Source organism: Podarcis raffonei, chromosome 7, assembly GCF_027172205.1.
Source record: "Podarcis raffonei isolate rPodRaf1 chromosome 7, rPodRaf1.pri, whole genome shotgun sequence".
In the NCBI taxonomy this organism is placed as follows: domain Eukaryota; kingdom Metazoa; phylum Chordata; class Lepidosauria; order Squamata; family Lacertidae; genus Podarcis; species Podarcis raffonei.
Window position 1 is genome coordinate 91,614,280 of NC_070608.1, and position 25,489 is coordinate 91,639,768.

The following is a 25,489-nucleotide window of genomic DNA, read 5'->3' on the forward strand; positions in this document are numbered from 1 at the left end:
CAACTAATCCAGAATCCAGAATTTGCATCCATTTATATAAATATGCACACCCTTAGTCACCTGCCTGCGCATATATATAACTGTGTTGATCACATGCCAAGAGGACTTGCTGTGGAAGCCAAAGTGAGAATATTTCCCAGGGAGTGGATATGCTGGTGATTTCCCTGTGCAAATTCCACTGCATTCCTATTCTTTGATGGCTGGGAGAGACTCGCTTGGGAAAAGGAAAACAAGCATTCTGGAAGACTATGAGTCGTAGCTCAGTGGCAGAGCATCTGCTTTGCATGCAGAAGGTCCCAGGTCCAACCCCTGGCATCTCCTGGTGGAGGTAGGAGATATTCCTGCCTTAAATGGGACCAATAGCCTGACTCTGTATGAGGTGCTGCAAGCCATGCCCACTGTACTCAGGTTCTATTTGTGCAGGCCATCAGCGGTACCAGGAAGGAGTTGCATCCCCATTGTCTTTGTACAGCTGGCCCCTGGTGGTACAAATGCATATTGTGTATCTGACCTGGCGAACGGATAAATGAGATACAGCGAGAATGGTGATTGGGACCTGCTGCACAGGTCTCTGTGTTGAGGCTTCTGGAAATAATTGCATATGTGTGGGGTGAGCTGCTGAACCTTGACATCTGCAACCTGAGATGGGGCCTGGTAGTCCACGTGTGTTGGAAAGACTGGAAGGGCAGCTATTTGCTCAGGGGTGTTTCCACTGCCTTTGATTATCTATACGAGGTGGGGCACTTGGGTTGTTCAGCAGTTACCTACACATGTCTCCCTTTTCCCCAACTGACCTGCCAGGTCTTGTTGTCTCAAAAGCATCTCTGTTCTCAGACTTGCTTCCCAAAATGTTAGCAAAGTTCTGCTTTCCCCACCAGCTGTGAGGGCAGGATGCCCCTTTACTATGGTGGCCCTTCACCTGAGCCATCCCTTGTGACATCAGAGTCCATGTAGGTAGGGCATGTGAGGCATAGCCCTGTGGCATGTGAACTGTCATCTGAGTTGAGCTTGATACATGTAGGTTATATATTCTGCTGATACTGTGAGGCAGTTGACTGTTGAGATGTTCCACATCCTGAGCATTCCCATGTCACTACGGGCCTGGGAAAGGTGGGGGAGCCTGGAAAATTCAGTTTCTGTATCCTCTATGTTTCTGCCAGATTGCACTAGATGGTACAGTGGTACCTCGGGTTAAGTACTTAATTCGTTCTGGAGGTCCGTACTTAACCTGAAACTGTTCTTAACCTGAAGCACCATTTATCTAATGGGGCCTCCTGCTGCTGCCGCGCCGCCGGAGCACAATTTCTGTTCTCATCCTGAAGCAAAGTTCTTAACCTGAAGCACTATTTTTGGGTTATCAGAGTATGTAACCTGAAGCATATGTAACCCGAGGTACCACTGTATTGTGGATGTGACTGATGGGGAATTGGATGTGGTAGAGTTATGTCTGTTCCTAGCTGTGCCTGTGGCCTGGCCTGCTTTATGTTAATTACATGTGGATGTATCTTTGCCTGCCAGGTTCTGTATGCATGGGTGACTGTTTTTCTGTCTGTGTGGTCCGTCTCCCCTGCTCCACTGGGGGATGGATAGGGGCTAATTATGCCTCATTCAGACTCCTCTTGAGCTTCTCATTCCCTGGATGCAGTTCTTACTACAGATGGCTAGGCAAGAGGCCGTTTACACGTCTGACTATGTACAGACCTTGAAGGCTGGAAATCAATACATCTGTAACAGTTGTACCACCGGAACATAAATGCCACTATTTCAGCAGAGTTGACACACTCTTCAGGGCCTGTTTTGGGTTTTCCAGAGTATAACTTAGAAAACCTGAAAAACTGGTTCCATGGAGATGGAGGGAGAGGGATGAGTGGAAGAGTCTTATACATCCATGGGCAGTAGCTGCTCTGCAAGCCTACTTCTCTTTCTTTGTAAAGCACTGTACATTCACCCTTAGTCACATGTCCCAGCCAAGAAGGAGGCCTTTAGGAGAAAGCTTTTTCCTCCTCCTTCTTTTTTTTTTTTTTTTTTTGCTGAAGGAACGTATTGCTTCTGCTATCAACTCTGGTATTATATGTTTGATAATGCTAAGGGTATCTCTACATCTTCAAGTCGGACATGTATCCCCAGAACAGAAAGAGTGGGTGGGCACCACAGTAGATAGACTGGTAACTTGATCATAGGCTTGTTTACTCAGAAGTAATTCTCATTGTGTTCAGTACTACTTAACTCCTCAGTAAGCATATAACATTGCAACCAGATTAACCTAGTTTTTATGAAAGCATTTATTGAGACATATTGGGGAACTCAGTGGAGTAAACGTAATCCAGATGGTATAGCAACCTCATCAGCTTTTTTGTGGTTACTTTTTGGAATGGCCACTTGGAGGCGGAAATGGAGAGTGGTTTAGAAGCTCCGACCCTTAGAGCCACTACTCATTTTTCCTATGGGATGGTAATGGAAGGATGACCAGTTAGAATTTAGTTTGATCTTTCATTCACCATTTTATGGAGCTCTTTCAGTTGGTCATCCAATAATTGCCACATGGTACCAACAGCCAGTGGTGTTCAACAGTATTTTTACCATACTGGTTTCTGTTAGTCTCTACCTAACAGTTTCTGCCTTGCATCTGAAAACTTGCATCTGTCTCTTTAACAAAGAAGTGCATTCCTTTCCGATGTTTGAAAAAATTAGTTTCACTTTTGCAGCCAGCACTCCACATAAGGGACAAAGAATTAAAAGCAATATAAAATGAAAATTCTTAACAATCAGAGCTTCCTTATTTGTTAATAATCTTTCCTAGTCACAATTAAAACAATTAAAATTTGTTTTTTTTGTTTTATTTTCAGTCTGTTAATGCCTCTTCTTACGCCAGCAGTCAGTTTACATTCCAGGTGATAGTTTAACTGGTAGACAGATCACCTCAGTTGTAATTGATCACAGTCTCAAAGATAATTAAAGAAGGGAGATCTAGCTGACCTAATACCTCGAGGGCTAACCTTCAGGGCTATTCTGTGGTGTCTGGGCACAGTAGTGGTTAGTTTCTCTCTCCCAGTCACTCACTGTATCAGAAACACCCCCGTCTTCAGCGTGAAGAGTAGCTTTCTTCAGAGCATTAGAGGTTGATCCCTTAAGGTAAAGGTACCCCTGCCCGTACGGGCCAGTTGTGTCCGACTCAAGGGTTGTGCGCCCATCTCACTTAAGAGGCCGGGGGCCAGCGCTGTCCGGAGACACTTCCGGGTCACGTGGCCAGCGTGACGAAAGAGAGGATGTGACAACCAAGATTTATGTCTTGGCTGTCATTAATCACTGTATAATTATCTCTGTTGACGGAATACCAACAATAAACAATTCTGGCATATGGTTTTTTAATATATTATTAGAATCGTGATTAAAATTGTCAGGGTGGCTTTCAATAAAATCATTCCTGCATTTCAGGGGGTTGGACTAGATGACCCTTGGGGTAGATTGCTGTTTTTGAGCTATTTGTATGGAAAACTGGCAAAAAGGGCACTGCTGCCATGGGCTGCCATACGTCTGCATTTTCCCGGACAGTTTCCCGATTTCTGCCTGGACACTGCTGCCGAATGCAGTACCTTGGTTCTCAAACGCCGAAAACCCGGAACTGTTCCGGTTTTCAAACATTTTTTGGTCAGCCAAACGTCCAATGTGTTTGTTGGCTATTGATTCCGGGGCGCCTCCACCAATCAGAAGCTGCACCTTGGTTTTCTGACATCTGGAATGGATTAAGATTGGCGCTTTTGTTTTTGCTATTTATTTTGCGTTTTTGTGGCATTTTCGGTTAATTTGTTTTTGTGATTGTGTGGAACCCAGTTCAGCTACTGATTGATGGATTGTGTGACTGTGGAAATGGATAAAAGCCCCCATCCAAACTGACTATCATCCGTGCAGGTAAGAATTTGTTTTTATTTTTATTATCTACAATACAGTGGTACCTTGGATTGCATACGCTTCAGGTTACATACGCTTCAGGTAACAGACTCCGCTAACCCAGAAATAGTACCTTGAGTTAAGAACTTTGCTTCAGGATGAGAACAGAAATTGTGCTCCGGTGGCATGGCAGCAGCAGGAGGCTCCATTTGCTAAAGTGGTGCTTCAGGTTAAGAACGGACCTCCGGAACGAATTAAGTAATTAACCTGAGGTACCACTGTACTGTTTTATTTATTTTATAGTACAGTACATGGATATGGCTTTCATTTTATGGATCAATGGTCTCGTTAGATAGTAAAATTCATGTTAAATTGCTGTTTAGGGGTTGTTTTTAAAAGACTGGAATGGATTAATCTGTTTTGCATTATTTTCTATGGGAAAGCACGCCTTGGTTTTGGAACGGACTTCACGAACAGATTAAGTTTGAGAACCAAGGTACCAGTGTATTCTGACTGTGTATGGGAAAATCCGGACATATGTCAACCCTACCTTGGGGTCCCTTCCAAATCTACACTTGGTAATCTTTACAATAAGGAACGCTTTCCCCATGTAATGACGTTATCTGATAGGAAAGGTCAGTTAGGGCGCACAGGCAGAAGTGGGGGAGTTCGCAACATTGCATAGCTCTTTCTCTGAGACACCTCAACTCTTAGAATCACAGCATTGTAGAGTTGGAAGAGACCCAACCCCATGCAATGCAGGAATCATCCGCCCCTTTCTTACTTAAAAAGTATGGAAAAGGTAACATCCCCAACATTTTTCTATTATTTTATTTTTTTAACAATTATAACTGGTACTGGATTTTTATCACGCTATATGCATTAATTAGCTCTCACCAATATGTACCTGAAACTCAGGATTACATTTTATATATCTGAAAGCTTATGCCATTATAAATGTATTCACCTTTAAGATGCCACAAGACTTGCTGCTGTATTTACCACATACTTATTTTTTGTTAGGTAATAATTCACTTTTGTTGAACACAGGTTATTAATACTGGCAGTTGTTTCTGCTTCTGCTCTCCTTCTGTCCGCAGTCTGTAAAGTGAAGAAGCGCGGGGGGGGGGGCAAGGAAGAAAAGGAGGCAGCCCCTCTGACTGTGGGGAGGTGCTGCGTTGCTGTCTGCAATCTGCGGTGGGCTCCCTGATATGTGGTACCAGTTGGATTGCTATAGCATGTCATATGTGGGGCTGCCTCTAAAGACCGTTCAGAAACTTTAGCAGGTGCAAAATTTGGCAGCTAAGTTGCTCACCAGGGCAAGACGGTTTGAACAAATCCTGGCCCAACTGCACTGGCTACCAATAGGTTTCCGGGCCCAATTCAAAGTGCTGGTTTTGACCTACCAAGCCTTTAATGGCTCAGGAACGCAATACCTCAAGGACTGCCTCTCTCCATGTGAACCAACCCAGACCCTGAGATCATCTTCGGAGGCCCTTCTTTGGGTGCCTCCTCCATGAGAGGTCTGGAGAGTGGCAACACGAAAACGGGCCTTCTCTGCAGTGGCTCCCCATCAGTGGAATGCTCTCCCCAGGGCAGTTCGCCTGGCGCCTTCATTATACATCTTAAGGTGCCAGGCAAAAGCTTTCCACTTTAACCAGGCCTTTGGCTAACTAACATCTTGTGACCTTTTACATGTCTTTGGGTGGGGTGGGGGTTATGGGATTGTTCTTGTTTGTGTTATGTATTTTGTGTTTTTATTTTGGATTTTTATGCTGTGAACTGTCCAGAGATCTTTGAATGAAGGGGTTATACAAATTTAATAACAATACCAGCATCCATGGTGCATGTTCTGAACTCAGCTGTTCCTTGTTAGTGTCTTCTTCCTTTGCAACTTCTTGGCCAGTGCTAGGACTGTCCTTCCTGATTCCAGTTTCATTTTGCCCTGCCTTTACTGAATGGCTACACCTCGTAAGATTGGTCTTGCTGTATGTAATTGTTTTTCCAAGTTCCCTTTTTATTTTCTTATTTTTTGACTCAAACCAAAAAAGCTATGCTGAAGAGTTATCTTACATGGCAGAAGTATTGCAAACTACCCTGATGCCCCTGCTCCCCCAGTGCAAGGTTATGGAGTGTTCAGAATAATTACTACTCTGACAAAAACAATGGCTTCTGTTGCAATTTAATTGAAGTAAATTATATTTGAATTAAGTGGTTTTAACAATACTGCAAAGTTGTGTTTAGCTGATTTACAGTGTAAAGGGTTTGGTGATTGATCATTAACTGCTCTGAACAGTGAAATTCTTCGGTTCTTAGCAAACAGAGCGCAGGGAGGAATATCTGATAGGGCTGCATGAATTGCTGTGGCCTTTCCTTGTCCTCTTGTTGAGCGTGCCGTCTGTATGCTCCACTTTGCTTCTGCAATTGTTCGGCCTTTGCTCTCCAACTAGTTAAGGTGTGGCTGGCTGATTCAGGTTGTTCTCTCTTTCCCCTCTTACCTGAAGATTTGCATGTTTGACCTGGTGGAGTAATTGGGCCCACAGCAACCTGGGCGTGCCTCTCTGAGAAACATTTAGTTTCATGTATGACTCATAAGCTGAAGCACACACACCACTTCCCCAATCTACAGAAGCCATTTTAACTGCACAAAACTGCTGGATTACTTTTTACTGTCTAGCTTTTGGGACTCTGCAAACAAGGTAATTTTGACTGACTTAACTTGGTGAAGTGTCTGTAACTTAAATTTAATATTTCTGGTAGAGGATTAGGTGTACCTGCTGAGTTTTTAAAAACAAACATGGCTGTGTGCTTTTGGCTATGTTAATAATTGAAAGTCACACGCTTAATTTAATTAAAAATAGGGAACAGATAGTGTAATACTGACTGTTTTGTATTTAAATGTTTTGTTTGCCACAATATTAAAAAATGGGTTTGCAAGATTAAGGCTGGGAAAATGATCTGTTGTAGCACAATAAGTTTGATTGCAGGAAAAATGAAAATCACTTTAAGGGGGCATGTCAGCTTTACTGGTTTACCTATGTATAAAAGTGTTAATGGATTTAATGCTTTTGAAAAAGGAAAATAATATAATATAAACTGTTGAAATCCAGCACTGTGTGCCGCAGAAAAAATACATTTCAGGTGTAGCCTTTACCTTTAAGGTGGATTCTTATTTGTAAAATAGTTACGTGTGTCTAAGCATGGTATAGGCAAGCCTGTGGCAATCCTCCAGACGACACATTAGTAAACTGAGCTGGGTTAAAGAGTTGAATTCTGATTGTTCACATCCAAGAGACTGAACTGAGGAAAACTGAGCCAGTCTTCTGTTGTCTGTGATTTTAGCACTCAGCTTTCTGTTATGCTACCCAAAAAATGAAAAATAAGAGTTTGTAGTTGTTATAATCCTAAAGACTGTTGTTGCTGGGAATTTCTGCCGTTCTATACTGCAAAACGTATATATTACATTTTATAGCAGAAGGGAGTTTGTGTTGTAACATAAAGGTCTCAGGTTAGGACCAAGGAGTGGAAAGGCTGTTTCTGTGAGGGGAGGGGAATACGCTTGAGTTGTAAATTATTTGTCTATTGACTTCAGCATGCAAAGTTACTGTTTTCCACAACATGATTTTAGATGGGGGATTCTGCCTGTCTTGTTTAGGCGTTAGTTGTAAGTTTTAGCTGAAGGCTTATCTGAGTAAGCTGTGTTTTATTTCCCCTTTTCAACTGAAAACAAAACTTGATCAACTTTTAAAACCAGGTCCGATTCCTTAAAACAGAAGATGCAATGCCAGAGGAAAAGCTGCCTGTAATGTCTCCCTGTGTCTATGGAATACAATGGGGCTTTTTGCTGCTACCAACATTACCAAGATAGAAAGCTTGCATGTTGGCGGCGGGGGGGGGGGGGAGAGGCTTGGTCAGATGCTGTTCAATTTCTGGTGCTGTTCCTTTGTTTCAGCCTCTCTATTAAGTTCTCCTGCAGTATCCCTGGTGTTTAATGCTTTCAAAGTAGTGGTATTTCCTAGCATATAAGGAGCCTATGTTATCAGATATTTAAAAATAACTTTGAAATCCACATATATATCTGTGATCGAAAGAACTTGGTGATCGCTGTCTGTATTCAGTATTGTTTTAGGACAACTTTTTGTGAACCGCAGTCAACCTTTACCGGTGCCACAAAGCAAGCCTCTTTTGAATCTGAGGAGATGTGAAAGGTTGGTGATAGGGGCAGGAGGTGTATGCTGCTCAAAACAACAACAGCCTTTGAACCATTCTCAGGAGTTGGGCAGAAGCCCTTGAACATGACAACTTTGGGTTGCTAGCCTCAGAAGGTCAAACTAGATATTTATTTATTCATTAAAGTTTATGTAGTGCTTGATTGTGTGTGTGTGGTTTTTTTTAAAAAAACACACGTTCAAAGCAGTTTACAAAAATAATAAAACAATCAGATTCTCAATAAAACCAGTTAAAAACAACTATTTAAAACATTTTTAAAAAATAAAATCAGTGATAAGCAAAAAACCAGATTAAAACACAGGCCAACGTTCTACATATCTAGATAGTCACGCTTAAACAAAACGTTTTTAGCAGGCCAGGCACTAGAAAAAGTGCAGTGGATGTGCTGGCCTGATTTCAAAATGACCAAAATTATTCCAAAATGTGTGCTGTCACACTAAAATATGGATTTCTTTCAAATGTGTTCCAAGTATTATGTGCAGTGCTTTTTTCTGGGGGGACACAGGGATATGAATACTCCTAAACATTTTGGGAATCTTTGTACTTTTGTCCATTTTGATCTGAACTATAAAATGGTGATTTTCTTGAGTCAAAATGAGAGTACCCCTAAAAAAAAATTAAGAAAAAAAGCACTGATTATGTGGCATCTTTAACAGTGCTTGTTCCGCAGATCAAAGTGCTTGAGTGGCCCTATATGGGATAAGGCAATCTCACCGGTAAACTGTCACAGTTGTAAAGTTGTCACAGGCTTTCTATACCAACAGGAACAACTTGAACTTGGCCCAGTAGCAAACCAGGAAGCGCTGCAGTTGTCTGAGCAAAGCCATTCTACGCTGACAGGGTCTCATTCCTGTCAGCGATCATGCCACAGCATCCTGCACCATCTGCAGCTTTTGGATGAAGTGCAAGGGAAGCCCTACAAGCATTCCAATAATCCACCCTTGAAGTAACCAATGCATTAACTGCTGTGGTCAAGCTCTCCTGATTCAGGAACATCGTAGGCATTGCACCACTTGCATCTGTTAAAAGGTGTTTCTAGCCACTGAGCCTACCTGGACCTCCAGTGACAAAACTGGATTTGGAAGCAACCCCAGACTGTGAACTTTGCTCCTTCTTGGGGAGCGCAATGCCATTCAGAGCAGGGAGTTGACTAGTTTCTTGGACACGGGAACCAGTCTCACACACAGTGCCTCTACCTTGTCAGGATTCACGTTCAACTTCCTCCCCCTCATCCGTCTCACCAGGTAGGACACAGAAGTTCTCACAGCTTGAGTGGTGGTCTAGTCTTTGGTTAGCCCACATCTCTGTTTCATTTCTTGGTTAAAAATTCCACCTGCCCCTTTTGGGGGTACCTGCAATTTTTCCAAGGGGAAAGATCAACCTTGAAGGAGGAGGCAATTTTTAAGTGGAAGGTGTTGTGAGATCAGCCCCCTCCCCTATACTTTTCCCAGCTTGATCTCCTCCATGACTGTTACGTAGTGTAGAAAAAGTACAGGAGATTCTCATCACATCGTATCTCACTTAAGGGGCAGCGTAAAAAGTTAAAGGTGAATGTTCACTTTTTGTAATGATTATTAATGTTCTCATAGTTCCTAGTGGTCTCCTGTCAAAACCAAGTCTGCCAGCTTCTTTTTAAAACATTGGTATTGAAATGACCATTATAAAATATTTTCTGCTTGCAGTAGGAGCATTTCTTCATTACTGGGGTTTTTGGGGTTGTTGTTTTTTAAAGCAACCCTTCATTTCCAAATTGTTGGACGTATTTAACAAAAAGTGGTGAATTGCAGTGCCAAGTTGCTTGTTCAATGTGTCACAGCAACCCAGGTGGCGGCTGCTGTTGGATATGAAGTCTCTATTAATTTGTCCTTTGCGTGAACAGTGAATGTGATATCTAGCCTATTGGAAAGAAAAGGAACAGAACAGAATAGAATGGCTGACCTAGCTGAACAGAACAGGACCCACATAGAAACATTTGGGATGTTTTGTGTTGTTGGTTCTGGTGTGTGTGTGCGCGTGCGCGCGCTGCATTTCACAAAAAGTAGTTTACATCAAAATATTAAAACTGGGAAAGAGGATGGATGGATAGGGAAAGAGAGAAGTGCATCTCTTCATTAAGAGAGCAAAATTGTTGTTTGGCACCTACTCATGTTGTGTGTTCACTTGGAGTTTCTGGGACTCAAGCAAAGTTAAATAGCAACTACGGCAGTTCAAGTCAAGTTGTTTTATTATGGTCAATGACCAGTATTAGGATGAAATCACCAATTAAAAAATTTAAAATCTTAGAACAAACTAAAATAAATAAAATTACATATACATAAAAAAGCAGTTCCAGCTGGTCATTTATCCGTCAGAGGGAACCCTTCATGATCATATGTCAATATACTACTCCTGGGTGCTAGTCATTATGTGTCACATTTTAATTGCTGCTCCGCAGAATTTGGCCACATTATATATTACACCGGAATTATTATCCAGAAGCAGTAGAGTAGCAATAAACTGTTCAGAACTCCTAGTATATTTCTGGAGTATAGGCAAAATAAGGTACTACTGCAATTATTTTTCAGGAGGTCTCTTTCAAGGGATTGTCACCAACTTGCTTGGGAGTAAAAGTAACCCTTTCAGTAATGTTCCCCTGATGAAAAGCAGTGAAGGCTAAAAATGTGTTGGAATATATTTTTTTGATGTTTACCACATCTGTTCTTATCTCTGTGGTTTCAAAGTTTGCGGAGTTGCCAATTTCTTGTATTCTGCTGGCCTCTTCTGCTATACTTTAACAGCTACTTGATCAAAAGACATGAGCTGATGCTTATATTTGCCTCTGCATCTTGAAAAACCTCACTTGTTGATTTTTGCAGATTACACAATAGTTGCATCCTGATTTTTATATCAAAATATTTACATGTTTTTGGTTATCTGACCAATCTGTTCTTGCTCCTCAGTTTATGCTCCCCCCTCCATTAAAACTGGAAGGTAAAGGTAAAGGGAACCCTGACCATTAGGTCCAGTCATGGCCGACTCTGGGGTTGCAGCGCTCATCTCACTTTATTGGCCGAGGGAACCGGCGTACAGCTTCCGGGTCATGTGGTCAGCATGACTAAATGGTTCTGGCAAACCAGAGCAGCGCACGGAAACATCGTTTACCTTCCCACCGGAGTGGTACCTATTTATCTACTTGCACTTTGACGTGCTTTCAAACTGCTAGGTTGGCAGGAGCAGGGACCGAGCAACGGGAGCTCACCCTGTCACAGGGATTCGAACCGCCGACTTTCTGATCGGCAAGTCGTAGGCTCTGTGGTAAAACTGGAAGCTACTTGATGACAAAAATGACTAATGTAGTTGTTCCCTGGGCATCATATGCAGGATTTCATTCATATTGCAGGGTACAGTAGAATTCTGGCAACCTCTTAACCAGAGCAAAGGATGCTCATGAGAGAGGATTAGCAACACCTCCATTACTGTTGATTTTGCAAAGGGGGAAGGGTCAGAGTACAAAGGATACTTGCTAAATTTAGAATATTGTGCTGCATACCCAGAGGGAAGGCATTATAACTTTCCTCAGATACAGCTCTCAAAGCAGAAATTAAGGTGAAGCAGGAACCCTCCTTTGTCCTGAAACTGACACCATGACGTAACTCTACCTTAAAAAAGGTAAAGGGACCCCTGACCATTAGGTCCAGTCGTGACCGACTCTGGGGTTGCGGCGCTCATCTCGCTTTACTGGCCGAGGGAGCCGGCGTACAGCTTCCGGGTCATGTGGCCAGCATGACTAAGCCGCTTCTGGCGAACCAGAGCAGCGCATGGAAACACCGTTTACCTTCCCGCCGGAGCGGTACCTATTGATCTACTTGCACTTTGATGTGCTTTCGAATGGTTTACATAAACTGACACGCTCAAACCATAATCTGTTTTTAAATCATACATTTCAAAACAGGGCAATGAATTACAGTCATACCTCGGGTTAAAGGTGCTTCAGGTTGAGCATTTTCAGGTTGCGTCCCACGGCGACCCAGAAGTAACGGAACAGGTTACGCCGCTCGTGCATGCGCAGGCACTCAGAATGACATCATGCGCAGATGTGGCGACCTGCGCAGATGCGGGTTGCATTCTGCTCATGGTGCGAATGGGGCTCCAGAACGGATCCCGTTCGCATCCAGAGGTACTAAAATGAGCTAATGTGACTTTACTAAAAATGCAGCCACAAACCAACCACTGAAGCCAGCGGTAAAAGGATAGTAAAAAGAAGGCTTCCCCCTTTCCGTGGGGAGGGCAGCCTAGTCTGGGAGCATTTGCAAACTTCCATTCAGAGTATTTGGAGTTGGTTTTCCCACCCCACAGCACAGTCTTCTTACCTGGATTAAGTTTCACCTTGTTTCCTCTCATCCACCCAAAAACTGCCTCAGGGCCTCTCTGTGGTTAGCAGATAGAAAAGAGAAGTAGAATTGGGTGTCATACTGATGGCACTTCAACCCAAACCTCCAGGTGACTTCCCTCACAGTGATTTTATATACAGACCTTAAAGGTATACTGTATAGCACCCTGAAACTGCTCTCCTTTCATCACTTTCTCCAGGAAGGACCAGAGGAAGTAGATGTGATTTGCATCAGTAATACTTTATTCTGAAATAGTTCCACCTAATATAACTTGAGTGACAGAACATTAATAAATGCAAGATCATTGAAAGTGCAGTCTTGTAGGAGATATGTGTTGTCTTTCTGATTGCACATGCAAAGACCTCATAGGGCACTTGTGAATCCACACACCCCCATTGCATTGTGCACTCTGTTGAGCATAATTTGTAGATCTGATTCTGAACCAACCTTTTGTCTGTGCTCAGAATGGCTTCTGAACGTCTAACCAAGTCAGGAATTGTAGGGCATAGCATTCACTTATTGTAGAAGTGAATACTCTGCGTTTGTGTACTGCTTACTTGCTGAACCATATGAAATAGTTAACCTAGGCCAAGGGTCACCAACCCTTATGGTTGCGTTTGCATATTTACACAGACTTGGAGAAACTGTTGTGGACACCGCACACACGTGCTACAACTAAACGCACATGGCAACTATCGGCTACAGCCGGATGCTTCTTTCAAGCCTAATTTCAGAAGTGGGGAGGAGACCCAGTGGGCACCAGGGAGGGTGTATGTGGGGGCATCTATGCCCACAGGAACTATGTTGGCAACCCCAGACCTAGGCAATATTTTATTGGGTAATTGTTTTATGGATAGTTCTGCTAATAATATGCCAAGGATATTTTTATACATGAGGCAATTCTGCTTCAATAAGACTTTGGGAAAAGAAGTTTATTTGCAGTGCTTCTTTCTGATGCGTTAGCAGTGATTAGACCCACAGGGGTCTAATCAATGCAATTTAAGGCTGTGTAAAATTATTCCTAGTAAAGGGGGAAAGCATCTAAGCCTTAAAGTGTAACCACTGTTAAAAAGAAGGCTTTGTTAATTGGGTTCATTTTGTGCTGAAAGAAATAGTAGGAAGATCAAAGTAGTACAGTAGATGCAATGCATCGCTTCCACTCTCCTCAAGATCCATAAGATGTGGGCAAACAACTGGAAGAAACCAAATTTACGAGCAACAGAAAAATGGTCTTGAGGTGCTTGGCAGACTTTGATCATGATAAAAATGACTCGCTTGAAGATGATGATGATGATATAACCCCCTCAATCCGGCTGGGTTTCCCCAGCCACTCTGGGTGGCTCCCAACAGATTAAAAACCGAATAAAACATCAAATATTAAAAACTTCGCTAAACAGGGTTGCCTTCAGATGTCAAGAGGCTCCCTGGGGAAATAGACTTGCCTCCCCATGAACAACTGGCAGACTTAGATGATACATCGGAAGAGACCCTGTAATGTACAAAGGAATATGGCAATAAATATTTAATATTGGATAATTCTGTTAGTCTCCATAAATTGTAACATCTTTTCAGATTCAAGTCTCAAACACATTCCCCACTCCCAAAAAGGATTGAGAAACTTTGGCCTTGTTCAACTGTTCAAGAATAAGCTTCAGTCAGCTTTGGTCTCATGTGCTTCCTCCTCCATCCCTGGCAGAGTTGGAAGAAAGATTTGGGGAGTTTTCAATATTAAATTAGCCATAGCTTGTTGTGATGTTTGACCAACAGGGGTTTGTCTTAATGATGGTTTATTGAAATAAATCAATTTTAAAGCATATTTTACGAGTCTGGCTGACTGGCTTGTTTCAACAGACATAATTAATATTATCCACAGTTCAGGTTTTGGGAGAACACACTTAACAATTGTTAAATGGAAGCAGAAGCTTCAGATCTCCTTGAGAGAGTTGGGAGGCAGAGAAACTTGCATGTGTTGGTTTTCATAGCATTAAACCATGGTTTGGCATTCTGTTTGGATGCAACCTTCTTCCAACTATGGAATGTATACTCAGTTGTTACTTTAAGTGTCACTTATACTTCATTTCTCCCTTCCTCACCTACAAAGTCCTTTTTGTAATATTCCAGAATTTGAAACAGTCTGCAATCTGAATAATTTTAGGAAAGTTGCGTGTATGCGTGTAAATTGTTTTTGTTTTTATAATTTTAGTTGTATATGGAAGTTTAGGTTACAAAATGTAGCAAGAAACTGGCGCATAAGGAGGAGCCCTTTATGGTGGGAATTTGAATTTTATTTCTAAATACAAATGGAGATGTGTATTGTTCAAATGATGCACGCTGTGTTGAGAAGTAAGATCCATCCGGCTTCTCAAGAGTTTCAGGTCCGTTATCAGCAGACACTCATTTCTTCCTCCACAATTTAAAGAAGTGGCTTTTAAAAGTTGGAGGCTCTGTGGCTGCCTGCTTGCTGTGAATTTGGTGTGCATTTGGGCACAAGTATATATGGTTTCTTTCTTTCCCCCACCTCCTCTATTTCAGTTGCCACTGATTGGTTAGATCTGACACAGAGATCTGGGCTTCTTAGTTCCAAATGTTTGTGAAAATTCCTCTTTTAAATGATGCAATATTTTAATGCTTTAAACAATTACAGGGTTGATTTTTACCTAGGAAAAAGTAGTTGGAGTTACAATATCCATTGTATCTTAATTAAGTATTTTCCAAGCAAAATCTAAGATTGCCCAGTTAAAATTGCCAGGCTTGGTTGTAATCCCTCCCAGCTAACTCCCATAATTTTCCCATTCTGGTACTTCCTGTTTTGTGATGGTTCTTTGATGAAGAAAGTAAATTTTTTGTATGACTTTTGTAGCAGAAAGGTGTATACTACAGTTGACAGCAGATGTTTGTCAAACTCTGAAATGCTTGCATCATTCAATAGTTTTAATCATGCTGTGTTTCATAAAAATGCAGGATTAATTGCTTCCATACAGTTTTTGTGATGATGGACATGTGGCACATCATATTGTTGCATGCCACCCCAATCTCCAATTCCAGCAGTTCCAGGCCCTTACCCAGGGTTCATGTTTCCTTTTGGAATGAGACACAGAGGAGATTGTGGTGTCTTTATGATATCTGATCTCTTTATGCATATATACAACCTCTGCCTATGAGGGAGGGGTTCACAGCATCAACACCCAGAAAGGGTCATGGATTCAAGAAGAAATCTAACATTGCTCTCAAAGGTTGTTCTGCCTCTCTCCAGCTTGCTGCTTTGCTTTGAATTCACCTCGCTGCAACTCAAAACCCAGGCTTTGTCTTCTAACTCTCTGAGTTGAGGGGAGGGTGCCTGCCTATTTGCTGTCTCCCACAGATTCCTGTCGCCTTTGTTCTCTTAATGGCCAGGTGATCACCTTAACACAGGAAGCTAACTTGGCTTCTATGTTAACACTTGCTGGATTCAGGGATCCAGGGGTGAAGAGGATCTCACATACAGCCAACTTCCTCCCCTGCAAACTCACAACAATACTGTATGTTTAGGTCACAATTGCTAGAAGCCTTGCTTAGCCATTAGATCTTGTGAAGCTAGGGAACATAATTTCTTATTTCTTAAGATGGTGGTTTGTGATTTTTGGTAATATACATAATTTCAAAGAATGTCTGCCATCTTTCATCTCCCCCAGTTCTATCTTTTCCTTGTGTGGGAATTGGCTCCCCTTGCCCCACAGTGTTTTGAATTTGTGTTTTTATAGCATGTTGCTTTGCAGATGTTAGCAGGTGTTTCTCTGAAAGGCATGACACTTGATGCTTTGTTTAGTATACTGTGGCATTAATGAACTCTCCTACTACAAGTGTGAAAGAAAGATGCAGCAGTGAAGGCAGGAAGCAGTTGTCACTCATACTTCATAGCTACACGTCTGCTTCCTGTCAGTTAGACCACTAGAAGTGGAACAGATGAACCAAGATACTGCTCTTCTTTAATTCTTCTCATGAAGGTTATGATGTAACAGTCTAAAATGGAAAAAGTAACTGTATTCTTTTTTCAGGGAAGACTGGACTTAATGGAAATGGGAAAATTTCTGATCATTAGCAACAAATGGAGGAATAAGGCAGAGTAGATAATTAATTAATAGTTAAAGCTATTTTTGGTCATCTGCATACTATCCCTTGCTTTTTCCTGTAGGACTAATTGCAGTCGTTAACAGTTGTCAACAGGTTTACTATACCCATTTAGTCAATCACCCATCTCCTACTACCCTCCTGAGAAAAACCCCACCCACTATATATAAGGGTCTGGTGACTTCTGTTTCTGTGTATCTGAAGAAGTGTGCATGCACACGAAAGCTTATACCCAGAACAAACTTAGTTGGTCTCTAAGGTGCTATTGGACAATTTTTTAAATTTTGTTTTATTTATTTTGACTGCGTCAGACCAACATGCCTACCTACCTGAATATTTAATCATTGTTAGGATTAGTCAGAAACAATCAATTTATTTGTATCAGAACATTGTAGAATTCCATGAAATCTATCTTCCAATTGGGGTAACATGAAATTACATGATGGAGTAAATTGCATGCCTGTGACAAACTAGTATAAATGTGATTATCATTGATGTTATATAATGGATCACATCCATTAGGTTAAGTACAATTATTTTCATATTCGTCCGAAAGAATAAGAAAAATGGTTGCTTGTTGGCAGCCCATAAATTCCGTCTGCCACCAGAAGCAGTGGTGATGCCTTGCTCTTCCCCCAGCCTTGTCACCATGACGGCTCCTATCTGCTGGGGGCAAAACTAAAATCTTGCTTGCTGCAAACAGTCCAGTGAAGAAGGAGGGTCTGCTTACTTTGAAGTTTTTAAGGCTCTCACACATGACAATCCTTGACAAAGCAGGATATTTTTTCCCTTTCAACCAATTTCATTTGGTGAAAGAATGTGCAGGTTTTTGAGCTGGAAAGATTTCTTAATCAGGTAGAAGCTAGCCAGTTCTGAAATGCAGAGTTGCAATATTTTACTCACTTCCTATAGATAACTGCCTAATTGGAAAGCTCTTTGTAACTGCTTGCTAGTTAATGATTTATTTTTTTAAAAAAAGAAAGTTTTAAATCTCAACTGTTTTGTGATGTATTATTTGTAGTAATTTATACAATCTGCATTTGTAAGTAGCCTTTATGCTATTTCAAGGCTGGCTATCCAGACATGTGAATTTAAACTGTGAAACACAGTGCCTTGAGCAGGACAGAACCTTTGTTGCTGTTTACTACCCTTGTTGAAGCAGGTGTCTTAACTAAAGACATTGGGATAAGTCCTACAGGAAGCTTGATGTTTCAAAAGACCAATGCCCAGTTTTTCAGGACTGTCTAATCTCCTGTTTTGAGTTCATCTTGCTTTAGAACTCCTAATTTAGATGGCGGAATTCATTTTATTCCCATAGTAAGTTAGGGTATCACTAACTTTGTCGATCGAAGAGAATAAAGGAAATTTAAAGTGGTTATTTGCTTAGTGCCCAAACAAGAAGGTTACCTAAGAAAATCATGGCAGAACCCGTATACAGTCATACCTCAGCTCCCGAACGCCTTGGGAGTTGAATGTTCCGGCTCCCAAACAATTGAAAACGGGAAGTGAGTGTTCTGGTTTTCGAACTTTTTTTGGAAGCTGAAAATCTGACGCGCTTCTGCTATTGTTTCCGGCGTGCCTGCGCAATTGGGAACCAATCGGAAGCTGTGCCTTGGTTTCCAAACTTTTTGGAAGTCGAACAGACTTCTAGAATGGATTCCATTTGACTTCCGAGGTACGTCTGTATTATTGAGAGACAGGACTTTGTTCTGAGTAGGCACAGCCGGTCCATGCTGATCTCTAGCTGTTGTTTGCTTGCCATAGTGTATCTGTTCTGTTCCTTGTAAGGATTCTGTGGGGCTGCAAGGTACCCCAGAGGTAGGAAAGTGTTTCATTGTATTTTGTTTGCTTCTCATTTTTCATTCACTGCTTCTGCAATGCACCTGGATTAGGTGTATTTTCTTCACTTTCCTGCTTCTTTGCTGGAAACTAAACACAGCACTGAGGATGGGGCAGGGCTTTCCTCAGCAAGCGTTCCCTGGCAGACGCTGAAGTTCATGATCAAACTAGCCCTTTGCCCACATTCCCAGCCTTGAATTGTGTTCCCAAAACATTTGTTCTATGATCACATGCTTGGCTTCATCGGTTTTTAGATCCTGTTGGTTTCACCAGAGCTTAAAAACTCCCAGCACTACGACTACTGCTACTACTACAGACCCTCCAAGGGTCCCTATTTTCCAGGGACATCCCTGATTTGGAGAAACCTTTCTGGTTTCTGATTTGATCCCAGAATGTCCCACTCTTCCTTAGGATGTCCCTATTTTCATTGGAGAAATGTTGCAGGGTATGGAGTTATCTGACCCCCGACCCGTCTGAAGGCAATCCTGTATAGGAAATGTTTTTTTAAAAATGTTTTGTGTTTTATTATGTTTTGATATATGGAAGCTGCCTAGAATGCTGGGGCAACCCAATAGTATGTGTGGGGTATAAATAGTAAAATGATCCTTATGGAATGGGATGTCCCTATTGGAGAAATGTTGGAGATTATGCTGCTGCTACTAGTTCCTTCCTTTCACCAGAATGTCCCAGCGCAGGTTGCAGCCAAATAAAATGCAGCACAAAAAACAGTTTAAAACAAATTGTAGTTTAAAAGAAATTGGGCTTGTTGCATTCGCAATTTTATAGAACTATTGTCCGCTTTTCATTTTCTCTTTAGGTTTTTGCTGTTTTTAACTTTGATTACTACAACTGTGTCGTCTCTATCCTACAGTTCCATAAAGAGCCCTGAAACAAAGGATTTATGCTAGCGTAATATTTTGGATGTGCCTTTCTAAGAGCAGAGGAGGGATAGGGTTCGTTGATTCCATAGGGTTATGAGCATTTTGCACAGTAAAGGTTTCTTAAAAGGAAGATGCCATTTCTGAAAGTGCACCATGTGGCTGGTCTCCAAGACCAAAGTCACTGGTCTCCAGTGACTGACCTCTCCACTTGCATCGAGCTAGAAAGTCGCCTGTGTTTCTCTCCTGGGCAGGCTGTGTGGTGCTTTCTCTTTTCATCAGCTAAGCCTGCCTTTTCAGTTCAGTTTTTCTCAGCATTTGTAATTAGCATTTGAAAAACCTCTTAGCCCAGGACAAACCTGTCCAGTGGATAATGCATGTAAATGAAAAGGTGCTAACATAATTCATACCTTACAGAGCATGTTTGTGCTTTTCTTCCTTTTGACGGGTGTAGTTAACAGTAGTTAACAGTCAGTAGAAAGCGCATACAAGTTTCAAAGCTTTGTGCAAAATGTATACAGTGTTTCTTAAGTGTTACCAGCAATTGTATTGGATAGAGTTGAGGGAAGAGCTGTGAGAAGTGGCAGAAAGAGAGAGCTCTAAAAATAGCAACAGTAAAGGGAGTTTTCTCAGGGGAGCAATGGTTGACGAATGGCAAGCAAGAAGAGGTGGAAGCATCCGCGTTAAGGATACAGTGCTCATCCCTGAGAGCAAGAACTGGTCCATTGCTTAGATTGTCATATGCTTCAAATTTAACTTTGCAGTCAAGTGTGGATTGGGTTATACGTCTTTTGCTTACTTTGAACAGCTACTTATTGCAGGAAACAAACAGAAAGCAAACAGAAACCTGACAGCAGGGAGCAATTATTAAAACTACTGCTTACAGTGTTTATATGAAAATGTGAACTATCAGTATCATAAGTGAATGGGTGTATTTAAAATACTTCTTGCAATAATAGAAAAGCAAGTCAAGAACCTTTATAAAAGATAATTTCTGTCCCCCCCCCCTTGTATCTGCTTTCTGAGCAAGTTCGTTCTGACATGACATAAATTTTTTTTGCTACCTGAAATACTTTAAAGTGATTATATATATATATATATATATATATGTTAAGATATATTAACATCTAGGAATATAACTGTGTTTATAAGTCTTATTTTAAAAGTATTTTATGGCATTTTGTACATAAAGGGGTCCTGTTGGTACTGAAAGGGGTTAAATATGAAACAACAGGTATAGGCAGATCTCAGTATGTGATATGTTTAGTTGTTTTGCAAGGGCTAAAAGTCCTGGCTCTTTGTAATCTGACACAAGGATAGTGCAGGCACAGTCCTGAAGGAAGAGAGACAGCAATGTGTACAAACTGGAATTTCTGGTCTAGCTGAATCATACCAGCTGCCTGCCCTACTAGAGATGTGACTGTTCATGTTGGTCACACTTGACAGCAACTGGGAGGGAGGAAGACCATATTAATATATTAGCATCTTCCAATAAGATAGATTTAAGCTGTAAGAGGCTTGCAAATATATGTAATATATGCAGCCTTCAGGCACCTGTGGGCTCCAGATCTACAGTGGTACCTTGGTTCTCAAACTTAATCCGTTCTGGAAGTCCGTTCCAAAACCAAAGTTTTGCAAAACCAAGGCACGCTTTCCCATAGAAAGGAATGCAAAATGGTTTAATCCATTCCAGACTTTAAAAAATAACCCCTAAAAAGCAATTTAACATGAATTTTACTATGTAACGAGACCATTGATCCATAAAATGAAAGCAATAAACAATGTACTGCAGTCACACAATCAATCAATCAATCAGTAGCTGAACGGGTTCCACACAGTCACCCACAAGAAAGAGCCACAAAAAACACACAAAATCAATAGCAAAAAACAGACAGACCTCAGCGTAACACTCAAATCAGAAGGCGTAACACTCAAATCAGAAGTGTGGCACTCAGAACGGAAGTGTGGCACTCAAAATGGAGCACGTTCGGCTTCCAAAAAAGGTTTGCAAACCCGAACACTTACTTCTGGGTTTGCAGTGTTTGGGTTCCAAGTTGTTTGAGTACCAAGGCATTTGGGAACCAACTGTACTCAGTTTGTTGATATTTCTACCCATCTCTTTATATAAGTCCTCAAGGCAGCTTAAATTAAACTTTAAAAATTGTAGCACACGCTCCTCAAAAGTCCATCCTTCTGTGCGCCGCAGTTCCTGCCCTCTTCCTAGTGACATTGCAGTCGTAGCAACCAACTACAAGCCTTTGGTTGTCATGTCTGAATCTGGTCCCCTAGTTTGTTTGGAGAGAAACAAGCCATGAGCTCATAATTGGAAAACAAGAAACTGCAATTTAACACAGTGTGTGAACTCAGCCTTTATAGTTTCACATGTTCCAGTTCTGAGCTACTTGTTATCATAGGTCTGTAGAGTTGGAAGGGACCTAGAGAGTTATCTAGTCCAACCTGCTGAAATGCATTAATCTCAACAAAATCTATACAAAACAAAGCAATATATACCAAAAGCAAATCTTTTTTAAAAAAAATACTATGTGGATGAGGCTTCTGGATAAATGCTCTGTATTCTTGCTGGAATATCAACATTAATCGCCTTTTCTGGATTAATATGAGGGACCTCTCTGTCATGGTGTAACTTAGCCCTTTGCCATTTTCTACATGTCTTGACTGGATGTTCACAAACTGTATTCAGATGTAATATGGACTGCCTCCTGAATGTTCATATGATGGTTGATACTTTTGTATAGTACTTTCAGGTGTTTCATTACTTTCAGGTGTACAGTACTTTCAGGGTAGATATGCTTAGAAATTAAAAGTGTCCATAATTTTTTTTACCCAAGTTGGTTTTTGTTTTTTTTTATATATTTTATTAAGGATTTTTTTGTTTTACAGAAGTGTAGTGCCTCGTATTTTTTCTTCTTCCATGTAACATTTTTACAAATCCGTTTCATTTGTTGAGGCATTAGGGGGAGAAGAAAAAAGAAAGAAAAAAGAAAGGGCGGGTGGAGAGAGGGAAGATGGATGGGGGTGGGGTCGGGTGGCGGTGTTTCTATTATGTTTAATGTATGTAGAGTTTGGTGTCAGCGTTGCTTGTGTTGTTCACTTGTGTTCCTTTGGTGGTGAGAGAGGTTGGGGTTGGCCTAGGGTGTGATTGTTTGCTTGTGATTGGCTGTGGTGATCTTTGTTTTCGTGTGTGAGTGAGGTGTGTGTGTGTTTTGGATCAGGTTAGCCATATTGATTTGTATGCTGTTGGTGGATTATTGTCATTGTCCTGTTGGGTTGTGTATGTGATAAAGGGGAGCCATACCGGGGTGAAGGCGTCTTCTTCTGTTTGTCCCCGTGTCAGTTTCAGTTTATTAGTTATTTTTTCTAGTAGGGCTGTTTCCCATACTATTTGGTACCATTGGTCCATGCTTACTCCTGACAGGTCTCTCCAGTGTCTGGTTATGGTGTTTCTGGCTGCTGAGAGCAGGTGGTTTACCCAAGTTGGTTGAGAAGCTGCTTGGTTTCTACTGGTGATAACAGAATAAATGATACAAGGAGAGAACTATAGCCTAAGATAGGAAAATACCGTATTTTTTGCACCATAACACTCACTTTTTTCCTCCTAAAAAGTAAGGGGAAATGTCTGTGCGTGTTATGGAGGAAATGCCTACGGGTGGCATGCCTAAGGATTTTCCTCCTCTAAAAACTACGTGCGTGTTATGGTCAGGTGCGTGTTATAGAGCGAAAAATACGGTAAGTGGTAAGGGAACTCCTAGCTGCTTTAAATGAATTCAGATCTCCAGGGCGTGGTGAGCTGCACCCAAGGGTACTGAAGGAGCTTGTGGATATAATCTAAGAGGCTTTGTCTATTATCTTTGAGAATTCTTGGAGAAGAGGTGAGGTCCCTGAAGACTGCAGGTGGGCAAATGCCCCCATCTTCAAAGGGGGGGGGAGAAGACCCAGGTAACTACTGACCAGTGAGTTAGAGGTCCATACTAGTAACCGCTCTAGAACAGATAATTAAACAGTTAGACTATGGGCATTAAAAATAGGAAGTTATGATTACTAAAACCGAGCATGGGTTTCTCAAAAACAAGTACCAGTAATGCCAGACGAATCTCCTTTCTTTTTTTGATAGGGTTACAAGCTTGGTGAATCAGAGGAATGCTGTGGACATAGTGTATCTCAATTTCAGTAAGACTTCTGACAAATGCATCCCCCATGATAGTCTTGCAGAGAAGCTGGTAAAATGTGGGCTGGATGAGATAACTGTGAAATGGGTTTGTAGCTGGTTGATTGATCAGACCCCAAAGAGTGCTCACTAACGGTTCCTCATTATCCTGGAGAAAAGTGACAAGTGGGGTGCTACACAGTTCTGTTCTGGGCCAGTTGATGTTCAACATATGTATAAACTACTTGGATGAAGGTATTCACTTGCAGGTGACACCAATTTGGGAGGGGTAGCTAATGCCTCCGAAGACAGAATCAGAATTTCGGTAGGGACAAATGTAAGGTTCTGCACTTAGGCAGGAAGAACTAGATGCACAAATATAGGATGGAGGACAACTGGCTTATTAGCAGTACATGTGAAAGGGATCTAGGTGTCTTGGTGGACCACAAGCTTAACGTGAGTCAACAGTGTGATGCAGCAGCAAAAAAGAGCTAATGCTATTCTTGGCTGCATCAACAGAAGTCTAGTGTCCAGATCAAGGGAAATAATAGTAACACTCTGCAATGTTGGCAGGGATTATTAGGGAATTTCTGACCTAACAGTGGAGTTTGATGCAGCGCATGTATAGGAAATAAAAATGAAGTATGATCAGCTGCATTTGTGACCTCCTGAAAGCTTCCACTCCAATATGGGTTTGGTACAAAAACTCTCTGAGTACAAATATCAAGAGGACTGCTAAAATTAAAGAACATCACACATCATATCTTGATCTCATTTATGTTTTGCTTTTAATAGCGCTGCTTTGACTATTTTTATCTCAGGTTAGAATTTTGATATAGCTTATCACTTCCTGCTAAACTGATTTAGTCCAACTTTATACATGGTTTGTTAGAATGAAAGAATTATAAGTCTATCTCCCCACATGTTGCAATATTCCTAGTGCAGTTTTGTTTATCGAGTTTTGTAGCATACAATTCTTTGCATGTCTCATTTGCCATGACGTGGTCAGTGTTTCCTTCCTGCTGTTTACAAGCCGGTGTTAGAGATAAGAATACACTCACGTTGCATTTACACAGGGTTGAAAAAAATGCCCAAATATCTGTTCACTTAGGGGTGGCAGAAGACTTTTTTGCATCTTTAGATCAAAAACAAGCAATGAGTCTTAGGAGTGTGGTAAAGAGAGACATTTTCTTAAACCAGTAATAAGTATATATTGCAAAGTTGGATCGGCTTGAAAGGCAGAAATGTGTTACGTGGACTGGTGGCATTCGATCCCTCCAGTCACCTTAGATGGTGGGTTTTCTGATTACTCCATTGTATTTCTGTTTGATGGCTGCTAGAAAAGTGTGCTTCCCAATTATAATAATAAAGCATTTGTCTGTTTTAAGTAATATTAGTAAGGTGTTAAAAAATAAAGAGATGGATTTTATAGCGTCTTCTTTGATTTTATTTTACATTTTTTATGACTGTGATCTTGATTTTGTTTTTCAGTGGCCTTTGGATTACAAGCGTATTCAGGAAGGCATTTTCTAATTGACCTGTCTGTGAATAGTAGAATCCAGGAAGATTGTATAAGAATCTGGGTACCTGAGTAACTTCAAGATCGTCTACCCCACACAACTCATTTCTGATGATAAACTCTGTTTCTTTACATTGAAGGAGCATTTTCCCCACATGCAGAACTGAAATCTTGGAATGCTTTATTATGGCAGCAGCTGTACAGCAGAATGACCTAATGTTTGAATTTGCCAGTAATGTTATGGAGGATGAGCAACAGGTAAGAGAGAAATAAAATAAACCATGTCGGATAACCACTGGTGTATTCTACGCAAATATTAAAAGCGTTATTTTACTTTTTTCCCTTTTGAACCTTTGATTCTAATCACAAGGGAAATCCTGTGCACATCTATGAATTGCTTTCTAGTGTATGTGTGTTTATGAGCAATTTAGTTGATAGGCTTCATGCCTTAAGACTTTATAACACCTATAATTCTCCAGATGGATGAGAAAAA

General features: G+C 41.2%; 1 protein-coding gene across 2 annotated transcripts in view; it reads left to right on the forward strand.

Moving 5' to 3' along the window:
• Positions 1 to 25,489, forward strand: part of ELF1 (E74 like ETS transcription factor 1) — a 74,427-nt gene that overhangs the window by 12,403 nt on the left and 36,535 nt on the right. The window contains exon 3 of one of the 2 annotated variants that reach the window (XM_053397554.1): positions 24,969 to 25,254. The exons of the other annotated variant lie outside the window; for it this stretch is intronic. Within the exon in view, the coding sequence (XP_053253529.1) occupies positions 25,183 to 25,254 (72 nt within the window). The 5' untranslated portion in view covers positions 24,969 to 25,182. The remainder of the gene's footprint in view (positions 1 to 24,968; positions 25,255 to 25,489) is intronic. 2 annotated transcript variants of the gene reach the window in all.